Source organism: Harpia harpyja, chromosome 19, assembly GCF_026419915.1.
Source record: "Harpia harpyja isolate bHarHar1 chromosome 19, bHarHar1 primary haplotype, whole genome shotgun sequence".
In the NCBI taxonomy this organism is placed as follows: Eukaryota; Metazoa; Chordata; class Aves; order Accipitriformes; family Accipitridae; genus Harpia; species Harpia harpyja.
The window spans coordinates 6,792,164-6,810,820 of NC_068958.1; the positions used below are offsets into that span (position 1 = coordinate 6,792,164).

Below are 18,657 nucleotides of genomic sequence, written 5' to 3' on the forward strand. Positions count from 1 at the left end.
CTCCCGGAGAAGGCAGCTGACAGAGGAGCCGCATCCCCGCTCCGACACCGGCGCTCCTTCCCCTCCCAGCGGGACCCTGCCCTTCCCCAAGATGGCGGCGCGGGCTTCGCCCCGCTCCAAGATGGCGGCGGGGAGGGCCCCGCCCCCTGGCGGCCGAGCGGGGCGGCGGCGGCGGCCGGTGTCCTTGCGGCGGGCGGCGGCCGGGGCCGCGGGCGGGCGCGGAGCCATGCTGGCCTTCGTGACGAGGGCTGTGGTAAGTGCCAGCCGCGCTCCGAGGGGACACCGGGTGGTGGTGGAGGGGGGCTCCAGCCAGTCCCGGGACGCGGCGGGGGGGGGGGGGGGGGGGGGGGGGGGTGAGATGTCGGCCGGGCCGCGCCACCCGCGACAGCGGACCCGGAGGGAGGGGGCTGGCGGTGACCGGGTGGCCCCGGGGGCTTTCGCCGGGCAGGCGGCACACGGCCCTCGGCCATCCCCGGGCCTCGATTAGGGGCAGGAACCGCCGGCGGTCAGCAGCGGCCGGGGCGGGGGCCTGCGCCATGGCCCCGCCGCAGGGGTGGTCACGGGCCGGTGCCGCCGGGGGAGGCCTCCGCCAGCCCCAGTCTGCCGGTTCGAGCTGCCGGGAGGAGTTTAGAAGGGCAGGGGAGGAGATGGCTCCGCAAAGCTCCAGCACGAAGGGCCACCCTGACCCGGTTCCGTGCTATTGCTGCTGTCGGGGTCCGGCACCGCTCCTAAACCCGGAGGAGAAGCACGGCTGCCTTCGTTAGGGCCATAAGGACGGTGATTAAGGCGCACTGCAGGCATGCGTTTCTCTCGGACGAGGATCCTGGTTGTGAGGAGGGCTGGAAGGGTCTTCGCCACCGGTGGGGAGCCGTGAGAGCGCTGCTTATCCCGGGATGACGGGGAGGGATGCTGCTGAAGTTCATCTTCCAAGCTGGCTTGGTTTCTTTGCGTGCCTTGAGGGAGCACTGCGTGCTGGAGCATTCACCAGAGCTGGACGGCTTGGGGCTGGACGACAGCAGGGAAGGTGGATGCTGGCCGTGGCTGGTCAGGAGCGAGGGAAGCCCAAGAAGCAGCTGTCTGTAGCTGCAGGCTTCGCCTTTAAAACGTGCCTTTCACTGCGAGCAGGGGGAAGGCTACGTACGCAGCAGAGCTGTCAGCCCCGCGTCTGGTCTTAGCAACTGTTTATTGCAGACACTGACAGATCACAGAGAGGAGGAGGCAGAGCGGGATGACATGATGGATTCACTCCCGGAGACACTTTCTGAGAGGCCAGGCAGGACTGGTTGTCTCTGAGCTTGAGGGGTTCTGCAGCTTCTAATTTAAAAATAAAAGAAAAAGACAAACCTCTGTCATCTGACCCTAAATGTTGTGGCCGTGTGGGGAATCAGACACTCCTCTGAAATTCCTCCTGTATCCCAGCCCCAGGCTACAGGTAGATTTCCCACCAGCTTTGCAGGCTCTGGAAAAGGTCATCTGCTGTGTTGGAACGTGGCTCAGGAGCAATGCCAGCCCACAAGCTGGCCATGTCTGCATGCCCCGCTCTCCGTTGGTGTTCGTTTTCCCTGTTGCTTGTGGGGAAAGGTGGATTGTTTGCTCTACTTGCTGCCAGCTGCCTCCTCTGTTCAGCTGTGATCGCTATTCATCCTCCCACCAAACACTTGAGTTTGACCTCAAACCAAACAAGCAGAGGACATAAAAGAGGAAAGATACAAATCCACTCCACGTTTTAACATGCAGTGTTTTCAATTAATTTGGTTTGGGATTTTCACTGTTACCCCAGGGAAAATCTGAAACCATTTGGAATCATCATACTTGATCTTAGCTATGTAGAAGACTATGCTTGTCTGCCCCTCAATCTATTAGACTGACATGAAGGAGGGGGTGATTTTCCTTGGGACTGCACAGTTCTGTTGTTGCCCTGCTTTGGAGATAACTTTTTTTTTTTTTTAAGGGTTGACAACCCAGAACTACTCAAAGTCTCAGCTTGCAATAATGACCGCACACACGTGGAGTGTGAGGGCAGTTAGGATACTGTCTTTAGCCCCAAACTGAATTTTCTCCCATCTCCAATTAATCCTGCCATCACCTACAGTGATGCTGGGTCACTGTCCAGCTCCTACTGGAGAGCTGTCCTCATCTGACACCCTCTGGCCACCTTTGCCTGAGCAAAGGGACTAAATTCCCCATCACCCGCATAAGTCCTCCCTGCAGCTTGTCCCATCTGGTGACAGCCCACAGTGTCACCTGCTTCCAGGATGTAAATTGGAGTCTCCCCTGCCTGATGTTCAGGCTTCTCTCACAATGGCCGCTGTAGTTTCATGGTCCAGGCAAAGGCTGAGGGAACGACGTCCCCAGCACCTTCACTTCTGCCATGGCTGGAGGCCCAGAGCTATTGATCGGAGAGAGACTCTGCCCACACAGTATTGATCAGCAAGCACCGACTGGGCAATGCAGGGCTGACAGTCAGTGGCCACGGGGGGACTTCCCAGAAAGACACCTTCATGGCAGTTGACGCAACCTGTTGATCTGATTACCCCATCCTCTCCCAGGCCTGTGTCTGGCCTTGAGCCCTCTGATCAGAGCAGTCATGTGGCAGTTCGCTAATGAGGTGATGCCCTGCACGGGCAGCACATTGTCAGGTGGAAGAGGAAACCGAGACAGGCCGAGGGAGAGGTTTACGATCTTTTCTGTCCTACCAGCCATGGATAGGAAGCAGAAGCAAGCGGAGAAGGTACAGTATGCCCACACTGCCATGATTAACACCCTTCATTTCTTCCCAGCCCCACTCTTCTTTCATGCTTCAGTAATTCCCCCTTCTCTTATTTTTAACATTCCTTTTCTAAACCTCGATCTCATAGTTCTTGCCAGGTCCTACAAAGAGCATAGGGCATTTTCTCTGGGGGCTCAGCACCACACAGAGGCTTTGTCACCTTGCAGATTTAGCTCTTTCTTCTTCTCTGTGCTTAACTGGTGGGAGGAGGTGGTGGGACAGCTATTTTCTCATTGCCTTGGAAATCAAAGGGCATGTTCTCACTGGCTTTGCATCCTCCATACGCTGACGATGCAAAGTCCGGAGTCCTGTAGGAGAGTGTCTGATTCAGTAGATCCAATAGAGGGCGAGGAGCAGAGGGAACTAAAAACCTTTAAGATACAATTTAAACATCTTCAAGCTGAAGGATGTCCAACCCTGTTCACCCAAGAGGATGTTGTTATTCTTTTGGGAGAAAACTGGCAAGTTAATTTCCTGGTTATCAGTTGGGTTTGCTCTGTTTCATTTCTCTGCCCGGGGAAATGGTACAGTGCTTTCTAAGGCTTTTATTCCCACATGACCCCGTCAGATCCCAGGAGCCTGTTGGCATCACCCACAATTTCCTGAACAGCTCTCCCTCTTCCCTCTCCAAAGACTCCTGTAATTTGGCCAGTCCCATACTGGTACAACTGGATAGAGGTTCTCTTAATATAGCTGGGTCCTCCAGTAACTGGGAGGTTCACCAGCGTAAAGGAGCATTGCTCCAAGGCCTAGACATCACAGCCAGTCCTTCCCTGACCATCGCTGGTGACGTACGATCCCTGGCCAGTCAGAGAAGAGGCATTTTAATCCTGCCCCAAACTCGCCTAAATTCTGCCTCCTCAAAGCCAAAAGGGCAGTTTGATTTGGCATAAGGGTTCTGCTTAACTTTCGAGCCTTACGTTGTTGTAAGAAGTCATGAAACAGTTTCTGACAGTACATAAGATGAATATTTCTTTCACAACTTACTTTCTTCCCACTTACCGTGGGATGGAAGGGTTTGACTTTGTTGAACGCATGGAGACTCTTAGCTGGAAGGTGCCTAGAGAGTGAGATGTCATTATCCTGGCAGCATTTCCTCTGATGAGCTGAGAATCAGTATTTTGGGAGATCAAGTTTCTCAGCTTTTCTGGATATCCTACAACTGTCTCTAGCATGCTATCAGTAGACCTGCGCCTTGCGTTTGCGCTTTGGGTGCTCTGCTCCCATGCTGAGACATCTGTGTGCCCTCAGAGAGGTTGGGATGGAGACTCCCAGATCCAGGTTATTTGCTACCTTGTGCACATCAGGGGGAAGTTTTGTCTCAACATTTGCTCTGTGCTTTGCAGGCCAGGCCCTACGGCCTGCTGAAGCCGACAGCTTTAGGCAAGATCCCAGGCAGATTCCAACTTCATCAGGAAGCATTGCCCCATCTCCCTGTGCCACCGCTCCAGCAAACACTGGACCGCTACCTGCTGGCTCTGCAGCCCATCATCAGCGAGGAGGAGCTGAACCACACGCAGGAGCTGGTGGCTGAGTTCCGCAAGCCAGGAGGCGTCGGGGAGAGGCTGCAGAAAGGCCTGGAGAGAAGAGCCAAGAAAACAGAGAACTGGGTAGGTTGGGACTCTGGCCCCAGGCTCTGGTTAGGGAGGGTGGAGGTCTGACGCACACCTCTCCAATGTCCTGGTTGCATCCACTGACACCTGTGTTTTTATGGCATCACCTTCATGACCAGTCTGCTGCTGACCTCCCTGAGCTGTGCAAGCTCTTCACCAGGACTTGGGTGAGCAGATTTATGGCAGAACAGGGAGTCACTGACCCTGTCTGTGGCCGCTGAAGCCTCTAACCTGTTAGCATCACACAGCTGCCCCAAGAAGTTGAAGGAAACCCTCTGCTCAAGCCCTGCACCAAGAGCCCCCACTGCCTTGCTCAATTCCCCATCTACCATTCCATGTGCAAAGCATAAAACCCGAACAGTTTGTTTGCAAAGTGTGGGACAGAACTGGGGGCAGGATGCTGAGACCGTTCAGCCGGGCTTGGGTCAAACAGCAGCAGATGCCATGCCTGTTGCCTTTCTCCGTCCCAGCTCTCAGACTGGTGGCTGAAGACAGCTTACCTGGAGTATCGCCTGCCAGTTGTGGTCCACTCCAGCCCAGGTGTGGTTTTACCTAAGCAGGATTTTCTGGATCGACAAGGTCAGCTCAGGTAAAGTCCTCTTCTACCTTCCCCTAGGTTTCAGATGGGATGAGCTATCTCTGCTGTACAGGGAGGAGGGTGTGTAGGCCGATTGGGAGAGCAATTAACATGTGGTCCCCAAGTTTGATAGCTGTTTGTGCTGTGCAGATAAAGAAAGGCTGCCAGGCTGTTAGGAAACTCCTGGTTGCACCAGACTAAATATTTCATCAAGGGGGGAAAACCAAGGAGTCCAGTGGTTCAGGTACTAAACAGGGACTAAAAACCTACGTTTCAGTCTTTGCTCTAGCACAGATCTTCATTGCAAGATGGCCAAATCACTGGCTGGAGGCACTGTGAGGATATATCTGACACCCTAAAGACTAAGAAGCACTAAGATTGCGTGTGCAGTTGAAGGAGGCATAAAAAGTAGCCCAGGCATGTAAGGGAGACCCACCAGAAATGCCTCTGGAGTTTGCTAGTTTATAGAGATGGGGGAGCCTGCTGCAGGGACTGTCATTCAGCCTGTTCCTGCAGGGGACTGGCCCCTTCTGTATCATTTCACTTGTGATTTATGGTTTGGGAAACTTAACAGTGACCAGCCTCTGCATTCTAAGCTTTTCCTTGCAATCAAACCCTGCCATGTCCTCTCTTCCTTGTGGTCTGCCTTTAATTTTTAACCACCACTACCAGTGTGTTAAATCCACCTGCAAAGCTTTAGCATTGACCTTTATACAGAGTTACTAGTCATCACTGCTCTGGCAGATCAAAAGTACAACCAGGGGAGCAGTGAGGCTGAGAACAAATCCTCCCTTCCACTCCCTTGGGTACACCTAAGCAGAGGTGCAGAGGGTGAGCCTTATGGGGACAGTGCAGGACTAGACAAACATCTTTGAAACCTCTCTCTCTCATATTATTCACTCTTAAGTAATCCAAATAGAAGATAAGATCTGGAGCACTACCAGTGCCCCAACAATGGAATTGAGCAGCTGCATAAGAATCTGGGCTCCCATGTAAAATAGAACCTAAATGCGTGTTTGTACAATTTGTGGCTGCAGAAGGAAGTTCGACAGCATGGCTTGACACTAAAGCTTCAGGAGCCAGGAGGCAAGTTTAGAAGGTGGAGTTCTCCATTCCTTAATCTGGCAACACTGCTGGCTGAAAACAAGTCAACTAACCCCTCCCCCTCAAGCCCTAACTCTGCTCCCAGGCTGTTTGCTCTCTGAAAAGGAACATAGGCTCTCTCACTGTTGTTTCCCAGCTGTTTTACTTCCTCACATTTTGCAATAAGGCTGGGAAATTTTCATTGAAAACTACTTTGCAGGACATCTTATTTGTTTAACAGCCATTAGGTTCTTGGAGTTATGTCCTTAGATCTTTACTAGGGATGGGTAGGCTGAGCAAATCTAGATGACACTGCCTGCAAATGCCAAATGCTCGCACCACTTTAAAGCCTTTGAAGCTCAGCTGACTGCAACCTCTTGTCACAGTGACCTCCTGCCCCCTTCCTCCCATGCATGGGTGGGAGCTCCCAGCTCAGAGCAGGCCAACCTGTCACTCCCAGCTAAGCTGTTTGATGTGGCTTGTCACAGCCTCCCTCCCTGCTGGGAGTTGGCATTGGCAGTGCTTATGTTGATCCTGGTAAACACACCACCTCAGTGTCAGCACGCAGCATGTCTGCATTTGTTTCAGATCCCTCAGTGTCAGAGGAACGCTCTTAAGTGTTGCATTAGCAGCAGAACATTCATTGGGTAGGAACTAAGCGGGCAGTGGTGAGTCTTGGATGCAGGGAGATACAGCTGCATCTTGGCTTGAAACTCAGAAGTGGCCCCTGGCCAGGGAAAGGCAGAAATCCCCTTTTCTTGGTGCTGTTTTAATGCTAAGACAGAACTAGGATGTGATAAAATCTCAACATGTCAGTAACAAATGCTGCTGTGAGAGGGTCATTTATATATACATCTGGACTGAACCCTGCTTTCTTGAAAGTTGTCCAGAGTTCCTTGGTTATACAGTAAGATACATAAAAAAGTGCTACATGGTAGGACTATCCAGCAATCTGAAATCACAGCCCCAGAGTGGCTGTATCAACTAACCAGAGATGGGCACAATAGGGACTTGGCAGAAAGGCTGCACTTTCTAAGGAGCAGAGAGAAGCTCTGCTAGCCCTCCTTAGCTAGCTCCTCAGCCCCAGATGTTCTGTGTTTGAATCTCAACTTGTTACATTTGATATTTTTCCAGGTTTGCTGCCAAGCTGATCGAGGGCATCCTGGATTTCAAGACCATGATTGACAAGTGAGTGAGCGACCCTCCTGACTTCTCATGTGTCCTTTACTGTCATAGCAAGGCTCAGCCTAGTCAGTAAATCTCCCTTCCAAATAGAAAGGCAAGAGAAGACAGCACATATCTGAAAAGAGATATTGTAATCAACATCACTGCTTACTGCTAAGGTCACCACCACTGGGAAAAAGCAAATTTACTTTTCTTTCTTCATGTTGTTTAACTTAATACTTTCATTGGCACATGTATGTGCTTAGAGGGAGTGAGCCTGACTGACAGTCCTGTGGAGCTACATGCTTTTGTTTGCGCACAGAACAAGTTACAGCTCAGGCAGCAGGAATTTGTTTCTCTCGTTTTGGGTTTCTGGTGTTTCTCATCTCCCAGCTAGATGGGATGAGCTCTGGAGAAATTTGCTCCTCCCTACTCTTTTTCTTCTGATCACCAACAAACCTCTGCTGACCATGCCTTATTTATATTCCAAAAATATGTTTACCAACACATTACCAACATCACACCTTTACATCCAAATTCAGACAAGGCTCAGGGCCAGCTATGAGAAGGGTAGTTGGAATATGACTGCTCAAGTGATTGATTGAGTCCCAGTCTATCTAGTTCGTGAGTCATAGATAGCACATCAGACACTCACCACTCAAAATTACAGCTGAAAACCTCTTTCTGCCATTTCACAGGAAACAATACATCTCCCAGTATATTGTGCCCTGGATTCTTCTCTGCAGACAGCATGGTGTATGCTAAGCTATATAGTAGGTCCAGAGATTTATTTTTCTGGTGTTACAGAGAGGATAGTGGCTTTCCCCTTCCCAAATGAAAGGCCAGCAAACAGACATTTTTTTTGTAGCCCCTACTAAGAAAGCTGGTAGGAATGGGTAAGGGCAGCCCCTTCTTTTATACCATCAGCACCAACATGTTTAGGTATTGCTGGAGTGAGTGACAGCAGCTGCATGGCTGAGCCTATGCCTGTCTTGTATGGGGAGTGCAGGCCTTCTCACTGATCTGTTTTCTCTCCCCCTTCCTCCTTACCTTGCTGTGTCTCCAGTGAGACCCTTCCAGTGGAGTACCTGGGTGGGAAGCCCCTCTGCATGAACCAGTACTACCAGATCCTCTCATCCTGCCGCATTCCTGGGCCCAAGCGGGACTCCATTGTCAACTATGCCAAAGGCAAAAAGCAGTCCAGACACATCACAGTGGTTCACAACTTCCAGGTATGGCAGCTGCTGAGCTTTCAAGGTTTGTTTAGATGCAGGTGTCCCTTTCAGCTAGCTGTAGTCCAGAGGAAAGGGAACAACAGAAAGTCTCTGCCTGCAAGGTTTGCCTCACCGGGGATTCATTCCTGCTCCCATTATCCCCTTTGGCTTTAGCTGGCCAATAGCTGGGATTGCTGTGTGCGAGCAACAGACTGTGAGGCAGAAAAATGCTCTCTTCCTGTTTCTTGTCCCTGCAGTTCCTCTCAAAGCCCAGAGATCATGTCTGGAATTGGAAATTGCAAGTGGAAATTGCATAACAAACCCTACCACCACAGCTGAGTCTCATTCAGGAATGAGGAATTCCTGAATGGAAATAGGAATTCCTCATGTGTTTTGGCCCTTATTACCATGGCTTCTGAGCTTCTTAAAACCTGGACTGTATTTATGCCCTGCAAGGGAAGTTGGACTTGGGTCTCTCAATTCTGAGCATCCTTTGAAGGTCTGCTTACAGGCTGAGTTCTTAGGTCGGGTCTTACCTTCTCAAAGTGGCTGTTCCCTGTTTCTGAGGCTGGACAATAAAGATCTCTCACATTCTGTCTCTGTCCTTGTCCACTCTTCTCACCTTCAGTTCTTTGAGCTGGATGTTTACAACAGTGACGGAAGTCCCCTTACCACTGATCAGCTCTTCATTCAGCTGGAGAAGATATGGAACACCTCCCTCCAAACAAACAAAGAACCTATTGGGATCCTCACCACCAACCACCGAAACAGCTGGGCAAAAGCCTACAATAACCTTCTGAAAGGTCTGTAGAGCCCCTAACATGCAAATGCTAACAACCACGAATGCTTGAACTACTAACCTCACTGCTGTGCTCTGCTCAGTTCTTTCCTTTGGAAGCTTGTTCTGGACAGAGAACATGAGCTTTCCACCTCAAAGCAGCAACCTGATTTCATTGCAAAGTATTGTTATTTTTGGTTTGGAAGGTACACAGGTGAAGTCCACAGCTTGGTTTGTTAGACCTGAAATCCTAGAGTTTGTTGCCTTGCAGATGGGTGGGATGTAAGAAACATGAAAAAAGGAGGGTGAATGCAGCATGCTCACACCTGTAACAAACCAGCTGGCTACAATTTTAATAACTGCATACACCCCTAAATGACCAGTACTGCATTGAGGTACAGTGGGAATCCAACACTGGGTCCTTCAAACCTGCTCTTTCAAATTTCAGTCTCCCTCCAATTAAAATGCAAGTTTTCCAACTCCCCTTCCTTATTTGCTGTTCATTTCTCTCCCAGATAAGACCAATAAGGAATCTGTGCGTACAATTGAGAAGAGCATTTGCACTGTCTGCCTTGATGCGCCTATGCCACGGGTGTCTGAGGACATCTACAAGAGCCGTGTGGCTGCTCAGATGCTGCACGGTGGAGGCAGTCGCTGGAACAGTGGGAACCGATGGTTCGACAAAACGCTTCAAGTAAGTGCTGATGTTCTAAAGATCCTGAAGACATGGCTCTGGAGGAGATGCTTTCTCCTGAGACTACAAAGGTCCAAGAAATCCCAGAAACCTGTTGCAGGAAAGTTTTCCTCGTATCAAGAGAGTGGAGAAATAGGGGAGACAAGGTGTGGTGGCTGACAGTATGAGATCCTATGGTTTCCCTTGCAGTCATCACAAGCACTCATTCCTGCCTCAGGATTTTTGTTTCTTTTACTGCATCTGCCCACATTTATTCAGTGTAGTGGTTCTTTGTGTTCCTTGTAAATCAATTTTCTGCCTGCGGTGAACAATGCCGCCTCTGCTTGGAGGCAGCCCAAACGTAGGGAGGTCTGTTCCTTGTATCTCCTCTAGGCTTGTCACTTTTCCTGTTTCTGCCAGAAGCTGCCCAATGGCTTTTTGTTTTGTTTTTTCAAACATAAGCTGCCATCCCATGGCATCCGTCTGATCTCTTCTCCATTCAGTCTTGTCAAGAGCCTTCAACAGCAGCTGCTATTCGAGCTTCTCCTTCATTAGTTGGTATACCCTGGCTTGTGGATAGTAGCAGTAGTGCTTTAAAAGATTCTTCTCGTATCTGCTGAACTCTTCATAATGTTTTCAGCTATTTTGTTCCTATTTGGAACTCTTCATTGATCGGATAATGCTTAGATGTTCCAGCTAACTGAAAAGTAAGGGTAAGCCAGCACATGATATTATTCCTGTATTATGTGTGCATCTAAGTAAATCAAAACCATTGAACCACTCTGTATTGCCAGGACACTGACCACACCAATATGTCTATCAGGCACAGCACACTCTTATCCAGTTAATTTTGCAAAACTGTAACAGTGCTGTCAGATCTTCTAAGCCTGCTGAAAGGCTTCCACTGTTGTTCTGCTAAATGAGACCTTTGTGGTACCTTTCCAGTGTGCAAGGATAGGATCACTGTCCATTCTGATACAGAGCAGTGAGATACTAACATCTCTCTGGATAGCTCCTGCTTCAGACACTGGATGTCTGTCTTCAACACTGTCCTCTCGTGCTTCTCCCATAGTTCATCATTGCTGAAGATGGTTCCTGTGGTCTTGTATATGAGCATGCTCCCTCAGAAGGCCCACCCATTGTCGCTCTTCTGGATCACATCGTGGAGTACACGTGAGTCCTGCCTCCTCTAATTTTTCTCAGCATTTGAGATAGGTTTTAAACCACCTGCTCCCCAAGAACATGCCTCTTCACAGCTCACCCCCTAGGAACTTGTTCTGGAGGAAGGGTAGTGGTATGCTAATTAGGTATTGCAGTTCTTGTATTCGTGATGAGAATTAAGTGGTTGAGCTACTCTGGTAAGTTTTGCTGCTGCTTCCATTCTCAGGGAATTGCACTGTTCAAACAGGACTTTTGCCTGGGAGAGGTGTTTCTTTTGGGCAGAAGGCATGGAAGACATTTCATTTGTACCCTTCAAAAAACGCTGTAATGGCACTGTGAAGAATTTTTCAGCCTCTGACTAGCGTCACAAGGTGTTAGGGAGGATCTCCTGTGCATTTCCACTCAGGTTCTGGTGTGCTTAGCTGAGCCTCATGTTCAAGGTCGGGTTAAACATAATCATTTCTCTATGCAGGAAGAAACCTGAGCTGGTAAGATCGCCCATGATTCCTTTGCCAATGCCTAAAAAGCTGCGGTTTAACATCACCCCAGAAATCAAGAATGACATAGAGAAGGCAAAGCAGAACCTCAACATGTAAGTACAAAGCAGTGGAGGGGTCTGGTGAGTGACTGAGGGAGTAATTCATGTCCCCCTTTGGAACATGACAGTGGTTTAAATGAGGCTTCCCCCACTGCAGCCAGGGAGTTTTCCCAGTGACTTCTTGGGTCAACAGCATTGAACCTAGCTGAAAAGCATACTAAAGCCACCTGCCAGGAATAAAGTCAAAGGTGCTGGAAAGGGGTAATTACTGATTCATCCCATTTACTGAGAAAGAGCAAGGCTTTAGTGGATCTAACTAGGGATACTGGAGCATAAACACATATACACACACAAGCCCATCTAACCTGGTGAAGATTTTCAGCAGTGGCCAGAAAAAGCTCATCTCTGTGGTGCTGCCCAAACAAATCTGTGTGTAATGGAGCTCTCTGTCCCTGCGTAGGTCAGATCCAGATAGCCTGTTCTCTCTGAGCCTTGTGAAAGCAAATCCATACCTTTATGTTACAAGAACAAGCAACAGACAAAGGAACATTTCCTCTTTCTTTCTTTGCAGAATGGTCGAAGATCTGGATGTCAAAGTCATGGTCTTTCATCAATTTGGGAAAACCTTCCCCAAGTCAGAGAAGATAAGTCCCGATGCCTTTATCCAGCTAGCCTTGCAGCTAGCATATTACAGGTAAGACCACCAATAGATAGCTTCTCAACCTGTTCACCATCAGACTCAAATATGTAAGCTTGATAAAGGTGGCAGAGACAAGTCTCTCGCAGGCTGCTATGGCCTGCTTTCTAAGTCCCACGTTTTCCCCATGCACTGGGACTGAAGAGCAGACTTTACTTGTGGCAACTGCCAAGCAACAGGTGAGATTTACCCTTCTGTATGTGTACAGTCCTAGTAAGGAAGCATCAGAGGTCAGCTGTCAGTGGGACTCACTCCCATAAAATCTTCCCCTTCCCTGCAGTTCTGCTTCACAAGAGGCCATTTCTCCCAGGGCAAACTCGCTTCTGTGACTTTCTTCTCCATCTTCCAGGATGTATGGCCACGTTTGTGCCACATATGAGAGTGCATCGCTAAGGATGTTCCGCCTGGGCCGCACAGACACCATCCGCTCCACTTCTGTAGAATCTCTTAAGTTTGTGCAATCAATGGACAGCCCTGACAAATCGGTGAGGATCCTAAAGAAGTGGAGTAAAAGGACTCCACTCCAGAAAAAGAGGAAAGCTGCTTATTTGGCTAACCCTGTCTCAGCTGCTTTCAGCTAAGCAGAACTGCACCTGATATGAAGCTGAGCTAAAACATTGCTTGGAGTGTATAGTCACACACCTTGAGTTTAATTTGGCTTTACTTTCACATGTATTGAAAGCCTGGGAAACAACATATGGACATTTCTAATCCCACCAAAAAGTAGTATGTCCCTTCTAGAAGTCTGTTTAGCTACTCAAACTAAGTTTTGCTACTGATGGATGGAGAACTCCATTCAGAATGAAGTAATGCAGCCAACAAAATTATTTAAAAATTAAATCTAGTAAATCTAAAAATTAGTCTACGATAGACACACAAGGCAGAAATGCCCTCCATCCTAGAGGAACAGCCAAAATGAGGTTTTCCATTCTGCAGAAAAACTTAAGACAGATCTGTGTGTTCTCAGGACCAGGAGAAAGCAGACTTGCTGAGGAGAGCTACCCAGGCCCACAGGCAATACACTGATATGGTGAGTGCCCTCTATGCAGCCAGACTTGGGGTTTTACCTAGCAAATAAGGGTTCTGGTGAAAGTCAAGACCTGAAGAGTTTTCTCTGCTGACATAGCAATGTGGCTGTTAGTGCTGTTGCATAGGTCTAACTGATCTGACAGTGCTCTAGGCCACAGACTGAATCCTTTCTCTCTAGCTAGTGGTTTAAGTGTCCCTTGTGACTGACCGAAAGGAGGGAATCAAATATGAATATAGCTTCAGTTCTCACTGTCATTGTTGCCGATAAATGCCAAAGTTGCATGAGGATCCCTTAAACCACAGGGAGCCCATAGGCAGGAACTGGTAAGGTTGGTTCCACTGGTGTGTTTAATTTCACAGTCCTTACAAGCAAGACTGACTATTGGTCCTAAAGGCAAAATCTAGTTTCCTTCTAACTTTAAACATTTAAAGATTTTTAGAAGTGTTCTTTTCTTTAACCCAAAGAAATTGATAGTTTTGCTCACTTGCCTGCTAGACAGGCTTTCATCTAGTCTTCCTTCCTTACAGGCAATAAGGGGCAATGCAATAGACCGCCACCTCTTAGGCTTGAAGCTTCAAGCTATTGAGGACCTAGTGAGCATGCCTGAACTATTCATGGACACAGCATACGCTGTTGCAATGCACTTCAATCTCTCAACCAGCCAGGTAGGACTCATCCGAGCAAAGACAGAAGTGCTTTCTTGGTTTCTTTTCATTGCCCTTCTCCACATTTCTCCTTCATTCCCTTATGTTAGAAACTAATCTTCATTTGGGGACAGAAATTTTTAAGGCTTCTACCAATTCCATAAAGCCGCAGATCTGATCTTACAGCTGCTACAGTCCCTCTCAACCCTGTAAAAAAAAAAAACAACAACAACAAAAACAAACAAACAAACAAAAACCCTAGCATAACCAAAGCCAAGATCACCAAAAGTGTTTGGTGTCTAAATGCAAGTGAGATCAATTGAAGTTAACTGCCAGAATAGCTTTATGTCCATCTGCTGTGCTGTGATTTTTACCAATAGAGTTCTGTTAGTGACCTATTACAAGCTTACCTTGGGGACAAGTACTCCTTTGCAAATGAATAGGAAAACACTTTGCTACTAAATGGTAGAATCCAGCATGCATGTGGTGGTAGGTGAGTCTGACCAAAAAGGCCCTCTTCTAGAGCATTTTAATGAGATGGCAGTTTCTTCTACTGTTGACAGAGCTGTTAGCATTTGATGGCTACATTTCTCTCTGGTTAGAAGCTTTTAATCGCATTGTCTCCACAGGTCCCAGCAAAGACAGACTGTGTGATGTGTTTTGGTCCCGCGGTTCCAGATGGCTATGGAATCTGTTACAACCCTATGGATGAACACATCAACTTTGCAATTTCAGCATTCAACAGCTGTGCTGACACAAATGCAGCCCGCATGGCACATTATCTTGAGAAAGCACTGCTAGACATGAGGATCTTGCTCCAGTCCACTCCCAAATCCAAACTATAAGAGGCAAACATGATGCAAAACCCCCAACTAAAGGGACTATCCCTCACACACTGAAGTTCCCAGTTCCTCAGAAAATGATTGAGGGAACAGCTTGCCCTGGAACCTAGGAGGGCATCTACCATTTGTTTTCAGCAAGAGGTTACAGAATAGTCATCTGCAGATATTAGACTCTGTGGTGAGAAGAAACACTGTCTTAAGCTGAAGTAGAACTGACTGGTCCTCTCCCATCAATGCAAAGTACACCTTCCTGTACTCAAAGAGGACTAAAATATGATTTTTATGGAACTTACTGTAAAGGAATACAGAAAGCACAGCCCTTATCAGTATCTAAATCCATTTGGTGAGGAAGGTAGCTCTCCTCCAGGAAAAGCAGGGCATGTTTATTATAATGATGGAACTACTATAAGACCAAGTCTTTTTGCTGGTTTCATCTTCTGAAGAACACAGCATCTTTCAGAACTGACAGATTTTTCTGCTGCTCCAGCAAAACTTCACCGTTGAAATTTGGCAAGGGGAGAAAGAAGTTCTTAAGTCAGAGCAGATCCAGTCGTGTTCGAGTGCACTGCACTACTTATCCCAGGCACTCCAACCACTACCTGCTTTACAGGCCTAGGAATGTTCCCCTTGTTTTAGGATGCTGGGTTCTCCTTTCTGTTGCACTGACCCTATTAACAACAGAATATCATTTGCTACGAAGTAAGGTGGTTTTTTTGTTGTTGTTGTTTTGGGCTTTGTTAAGCTTGCTGTTGTGGTCCTAGCCATTAATCTTCAGGCTCAGCATAAAGCTTTCCCCCACAAAGTTTCTACAAAACTTCTCTCACACAGGTTTTGCTAGCTTTGGCTTTATGTACGTTAACATTTGTGGAGATGAGAAGGGATTGCCTATGCATTTAGCAGAACACTTGCTTCATTGTACCTTTCTTTGGAATTGAGGAAAAGAAAAAGATGCTGACCTCCTGTTTACTAGCCAGAAGGCCACATGCCTAGTCTCCTTCAGGGCACACATGTGAACCCAATGTGGTTTTATACCTTACCTTCAGAAACAACATATTTGTGCATAACATGTTATGCCTAAGTTGTGGACAAATAAGAATGTTTCTGATCAGGAACTCCAGAACATACTTCCATTTCTGGCCCACAGAGTTAAAATCTGTTAGAGCCAAAGGAAAAGCAGCTGCAGAATCACCCTTCTTTCACATCACTCTGCTTTAACAAGGCAGAAAAATCTTGAAAAGCAGGAAGAAGGCTGAGAACATGTGGACAGTGTAGATGTTTGTGCACTGTGGCAGCCATTGTTCCTGCAGTTAGCAGTACAGCACCTTTTCTGCCACTCTTGGGAGTTTTTTCTTCCTGCAGTGTTACTTAGATTTGTGCCAGCTCTATTCTGTGAGAGAATGATCTCATGATAGTGTTTTCATGTTCAGTTGACAAACTTGAGACAGTAGAAGATTATAGATTAACATACAATTGTAGCATAGGAATTTTTGTAAGCACTACTTCCAATGAATCTGCCAGAATCCAAGCTCCTGACTCTACTTTTATTTAGTAAAACTGTACGGTAATGAAGAATTCTAGTGCTATTTCTGCAACAGGAATTTAATATTTGAATTATACACCATTCAAGATGTGGCTGCTGGGACATCACCATAAACAAGAAGCATTAGGAGTCTGATGGCCTGTTTTGTAACCAGGGAAATATTTGATCGTAATTGCTACTTTTCTGATCATAGAACAGCAAGGGACATGATCAAAGTGCCTTGGTGAACATATATGAAGAAGTTTGCACTAAACCTGTTTAAAGAAAAAAAAAATCATTCTAATTTGCTTCTTGAAAGACACAAGCCAACACTACTGCATTTTTTTCCTAAAAGGATGTTATTTCAAAGCTTCTTATACCTAAATAAACCTTAAAGGAAAATTTAACTGAAACTCACCTGCACAGCCAGTGATTGTATGAACTGCCACTTTCGCATCATCTACATGGATTTAGTTGATCTTTTAGAAGAATCCTGAATGGAGTGAGATAATCTAAAAAAAAACCAATAGGAGCACTACAAACCTGCAAGCACACATCCCTGCTCTGTTGACTCCTCTGTATGAACTGGACTGAAAACTGCAAGAGGATACTCAGTATTATCAAAGTGTAAGCGATTGTGTAAATACTACATAAAAGACCAAACCTTGCTGGAATAACATCTGGGTTCATGGAGCGTTTTACATTGAAAAAATATTCCTTTTGCCAAAGTAACCCTCCCCCCATACTGAATCAACCTCTGTTGCTAGGGGATGAGTTATTTCTCCCTGTCTGCAATGCCTTCAACCACTCATGCTACAGTATTGCCACTTAAGTATTTGAGACTGGCCCTTTTCTACTGCTGTCTCATCAAAGGGGAAGGCTCTCAAAGGAAAGTGCCTATTAAAGATTAAGCAGAAGTATGCACTGCTGTGACTGTATCTCAGAAGATGGGATTGATCTATTCTGGATATCCCACTAGCTTCAGCAGAATACAGCTGCAAGAAGCAGACTATCACACTGAAAGAGATACAAGATTCATAAACCACTTAATGCATCCTTAATGATACACAGAACTGAAATTCAGATGAATGAAGCTAATTTGAAGTGCTTGAAAGGACACTAAAATCATTACAAGGTTTCTCCTTTAAAAAGTCTTTTCTTATTGTACAAGTTCTAAAATGTGATGTCCTTCTGATTCATACCTTCTTGATTTTTTTGCTGTTGACTTACTGAATACTATTCTCCTCCCTGTTTCTGATTGTCTGATTGTTTGATCAAGAGATGTTCATTGTCTTAAAGGCACATTAAGTACAAGAAACTTAAGTTCCAGAAAAATTATTTGTTCCAAATCAGTGGTTTAAGAAATGCATAGACTGAAAATATTCAGATAACTCTTGGGGTATGAGTGCAATTTATGACACAGCCTGGTAGTGTTGCATGCTTTGCTGGTTAGCTGTGTTAAATACTGTTTAGGTAGTGTAATCCATGTCATGCAAAGTTTTGAAATGTTCTTTGAATAAACTGAAACATAATAAACAGTAAGTGCTACAAAAACGCTTAAATCTCTCAAACACTGCAGAAGTTACATAACTACCCTTATAGGAGGATGTTTGTGTGGGGACAGCAAGAACAGTGAACCACAGCATTCTGTCACCTTCCTTTTATTGTCTTAGTATCTCCATCCAGCCCCCTTGAGTACAGGGGAGGAATAGAAAGCATTTGCTTGCAAAGCCACATATTCCAAAGAAAATATTCCATTTCAGAAAACTAGTGGCAGGAGACTTCATACAAGTGTAGGATAATAAGGCAGAGCTCAAATCTTTTTCCTGCACAGCACCATTTAGTTAAGGAAATCCATGGGATCACTAAGGAATTTCTACTATATCAAGTATTGCAAAGATTTCTGGAAAGGTACAGCAAAAGTAGGCAGAAGATGCAGATTACAAACAACTCACAGAGAACAGAGGAGAGTTTATTACAGTGTCTTACAAGAGCTCTTCTTCCTCTCCCTTACTCCCAAGAATTACTGTAGGAAGCTTGGGTTTGAAGGCAACATGAAGTGGAACAGCTTTTTACACTACACTGCTCTCCATGAGGAGATGAAACCTCTTCCCTATGCTCTAGTTCTCAGTAGGTGTTTCCACATATAGTTTTTCCATCAGTCTGTCATAACAGCCTAAGAGAGGCTAGGGAAGTGCTAGCCACTCTTGAAACAATCCACTCTTTCAACCTTGTCCTTGGGGAAGAGAGTTGTGATCTTCCTTCTGGCTTTGTAAGTTAACTTACAAGAGATATAAAGAGAAAAGAAATGGTTTTGCAAGACATAAGTGATTAGTACCAGCTTTCAAACTGAA

General features: G+C 46.7%; 1 protein-coding gene across 3 annotated transcripts; it reads left to right on the forward strand.

Annotated features, from left to right (window-relative positions):
* Nucleotides 1–76: 76 nt before the first annotated feature.
* CRAT (carnitine O-acetyltransferase) lies at nt 77–17,857 on the forward strand. 3 transcript variants are annotated; one of them, XM_052815452.1, is made up of 15 exons: nt 172–253; nt 2,629–2,731; nt 4,117–4,380; nt 4,854–4,972; nt 7,178–7,231; nt 8,274–8,439; nt 9,050–9,224; nt 9,715–9,893; nt 10,945–11,045; nt 11,506–11,625; nt 12,143–12,265; nt 12,618–12,753; nt 13,236–13,298; nt 13,826–13,963; nt 14,572–17,857. In XM_052815452.1, exons 2-15 carry the CDS (start codon nt 2,702–2,704, stop codon nt 14,785–14,787), a joined length of 1,884 nt encoding a protein of 627 aa, XP_052671412.1. In that variant the 5' UTR covers nt 172–253; nt 2,629–2,701; the 3' UTR covers nt 14,788–17,857. The 3 variants fall into 3 exon arrangements, with proteins under 3 accessions (XP_052671410.1, XP_052671412.1, XP_052671411.1); XM_052815450.1 differs by lacking the exon at nt 2,629–2,731 and having other exon boundaries at nt 77–253; XM_052815451.1 differs by lacking the exon at nt 172–253 and having other exon boundaries at nt 658–2,731.
* The last annotated feature ends 800 nt before the right edge of the window (nt 17,858–18,657 follow it).

Coding starts and splice junctions, on each gene's coding strand:
- CRAT (XM_052815450.1), top strand. CDS start 92: ATGGCGGCGCGGGCTTCGCCCCGCTCCAAGATGGCGGCGGGGAGGGCC. Junction 4,973..7,177: donor GATCGACAAGGTCAGCTCAG/GTAAAGTCCTCT, acceptor ATATTTTTCCAG/GTTTGCTGCCAAGCTGATCG. Junction 8,440..9,049: donor CAGTGGTTCACAACTTCCAG/GTATGGCAGCTG, acceptor TCTCACCTTCAG/TTCTTTGAGCTGGATGTTTA.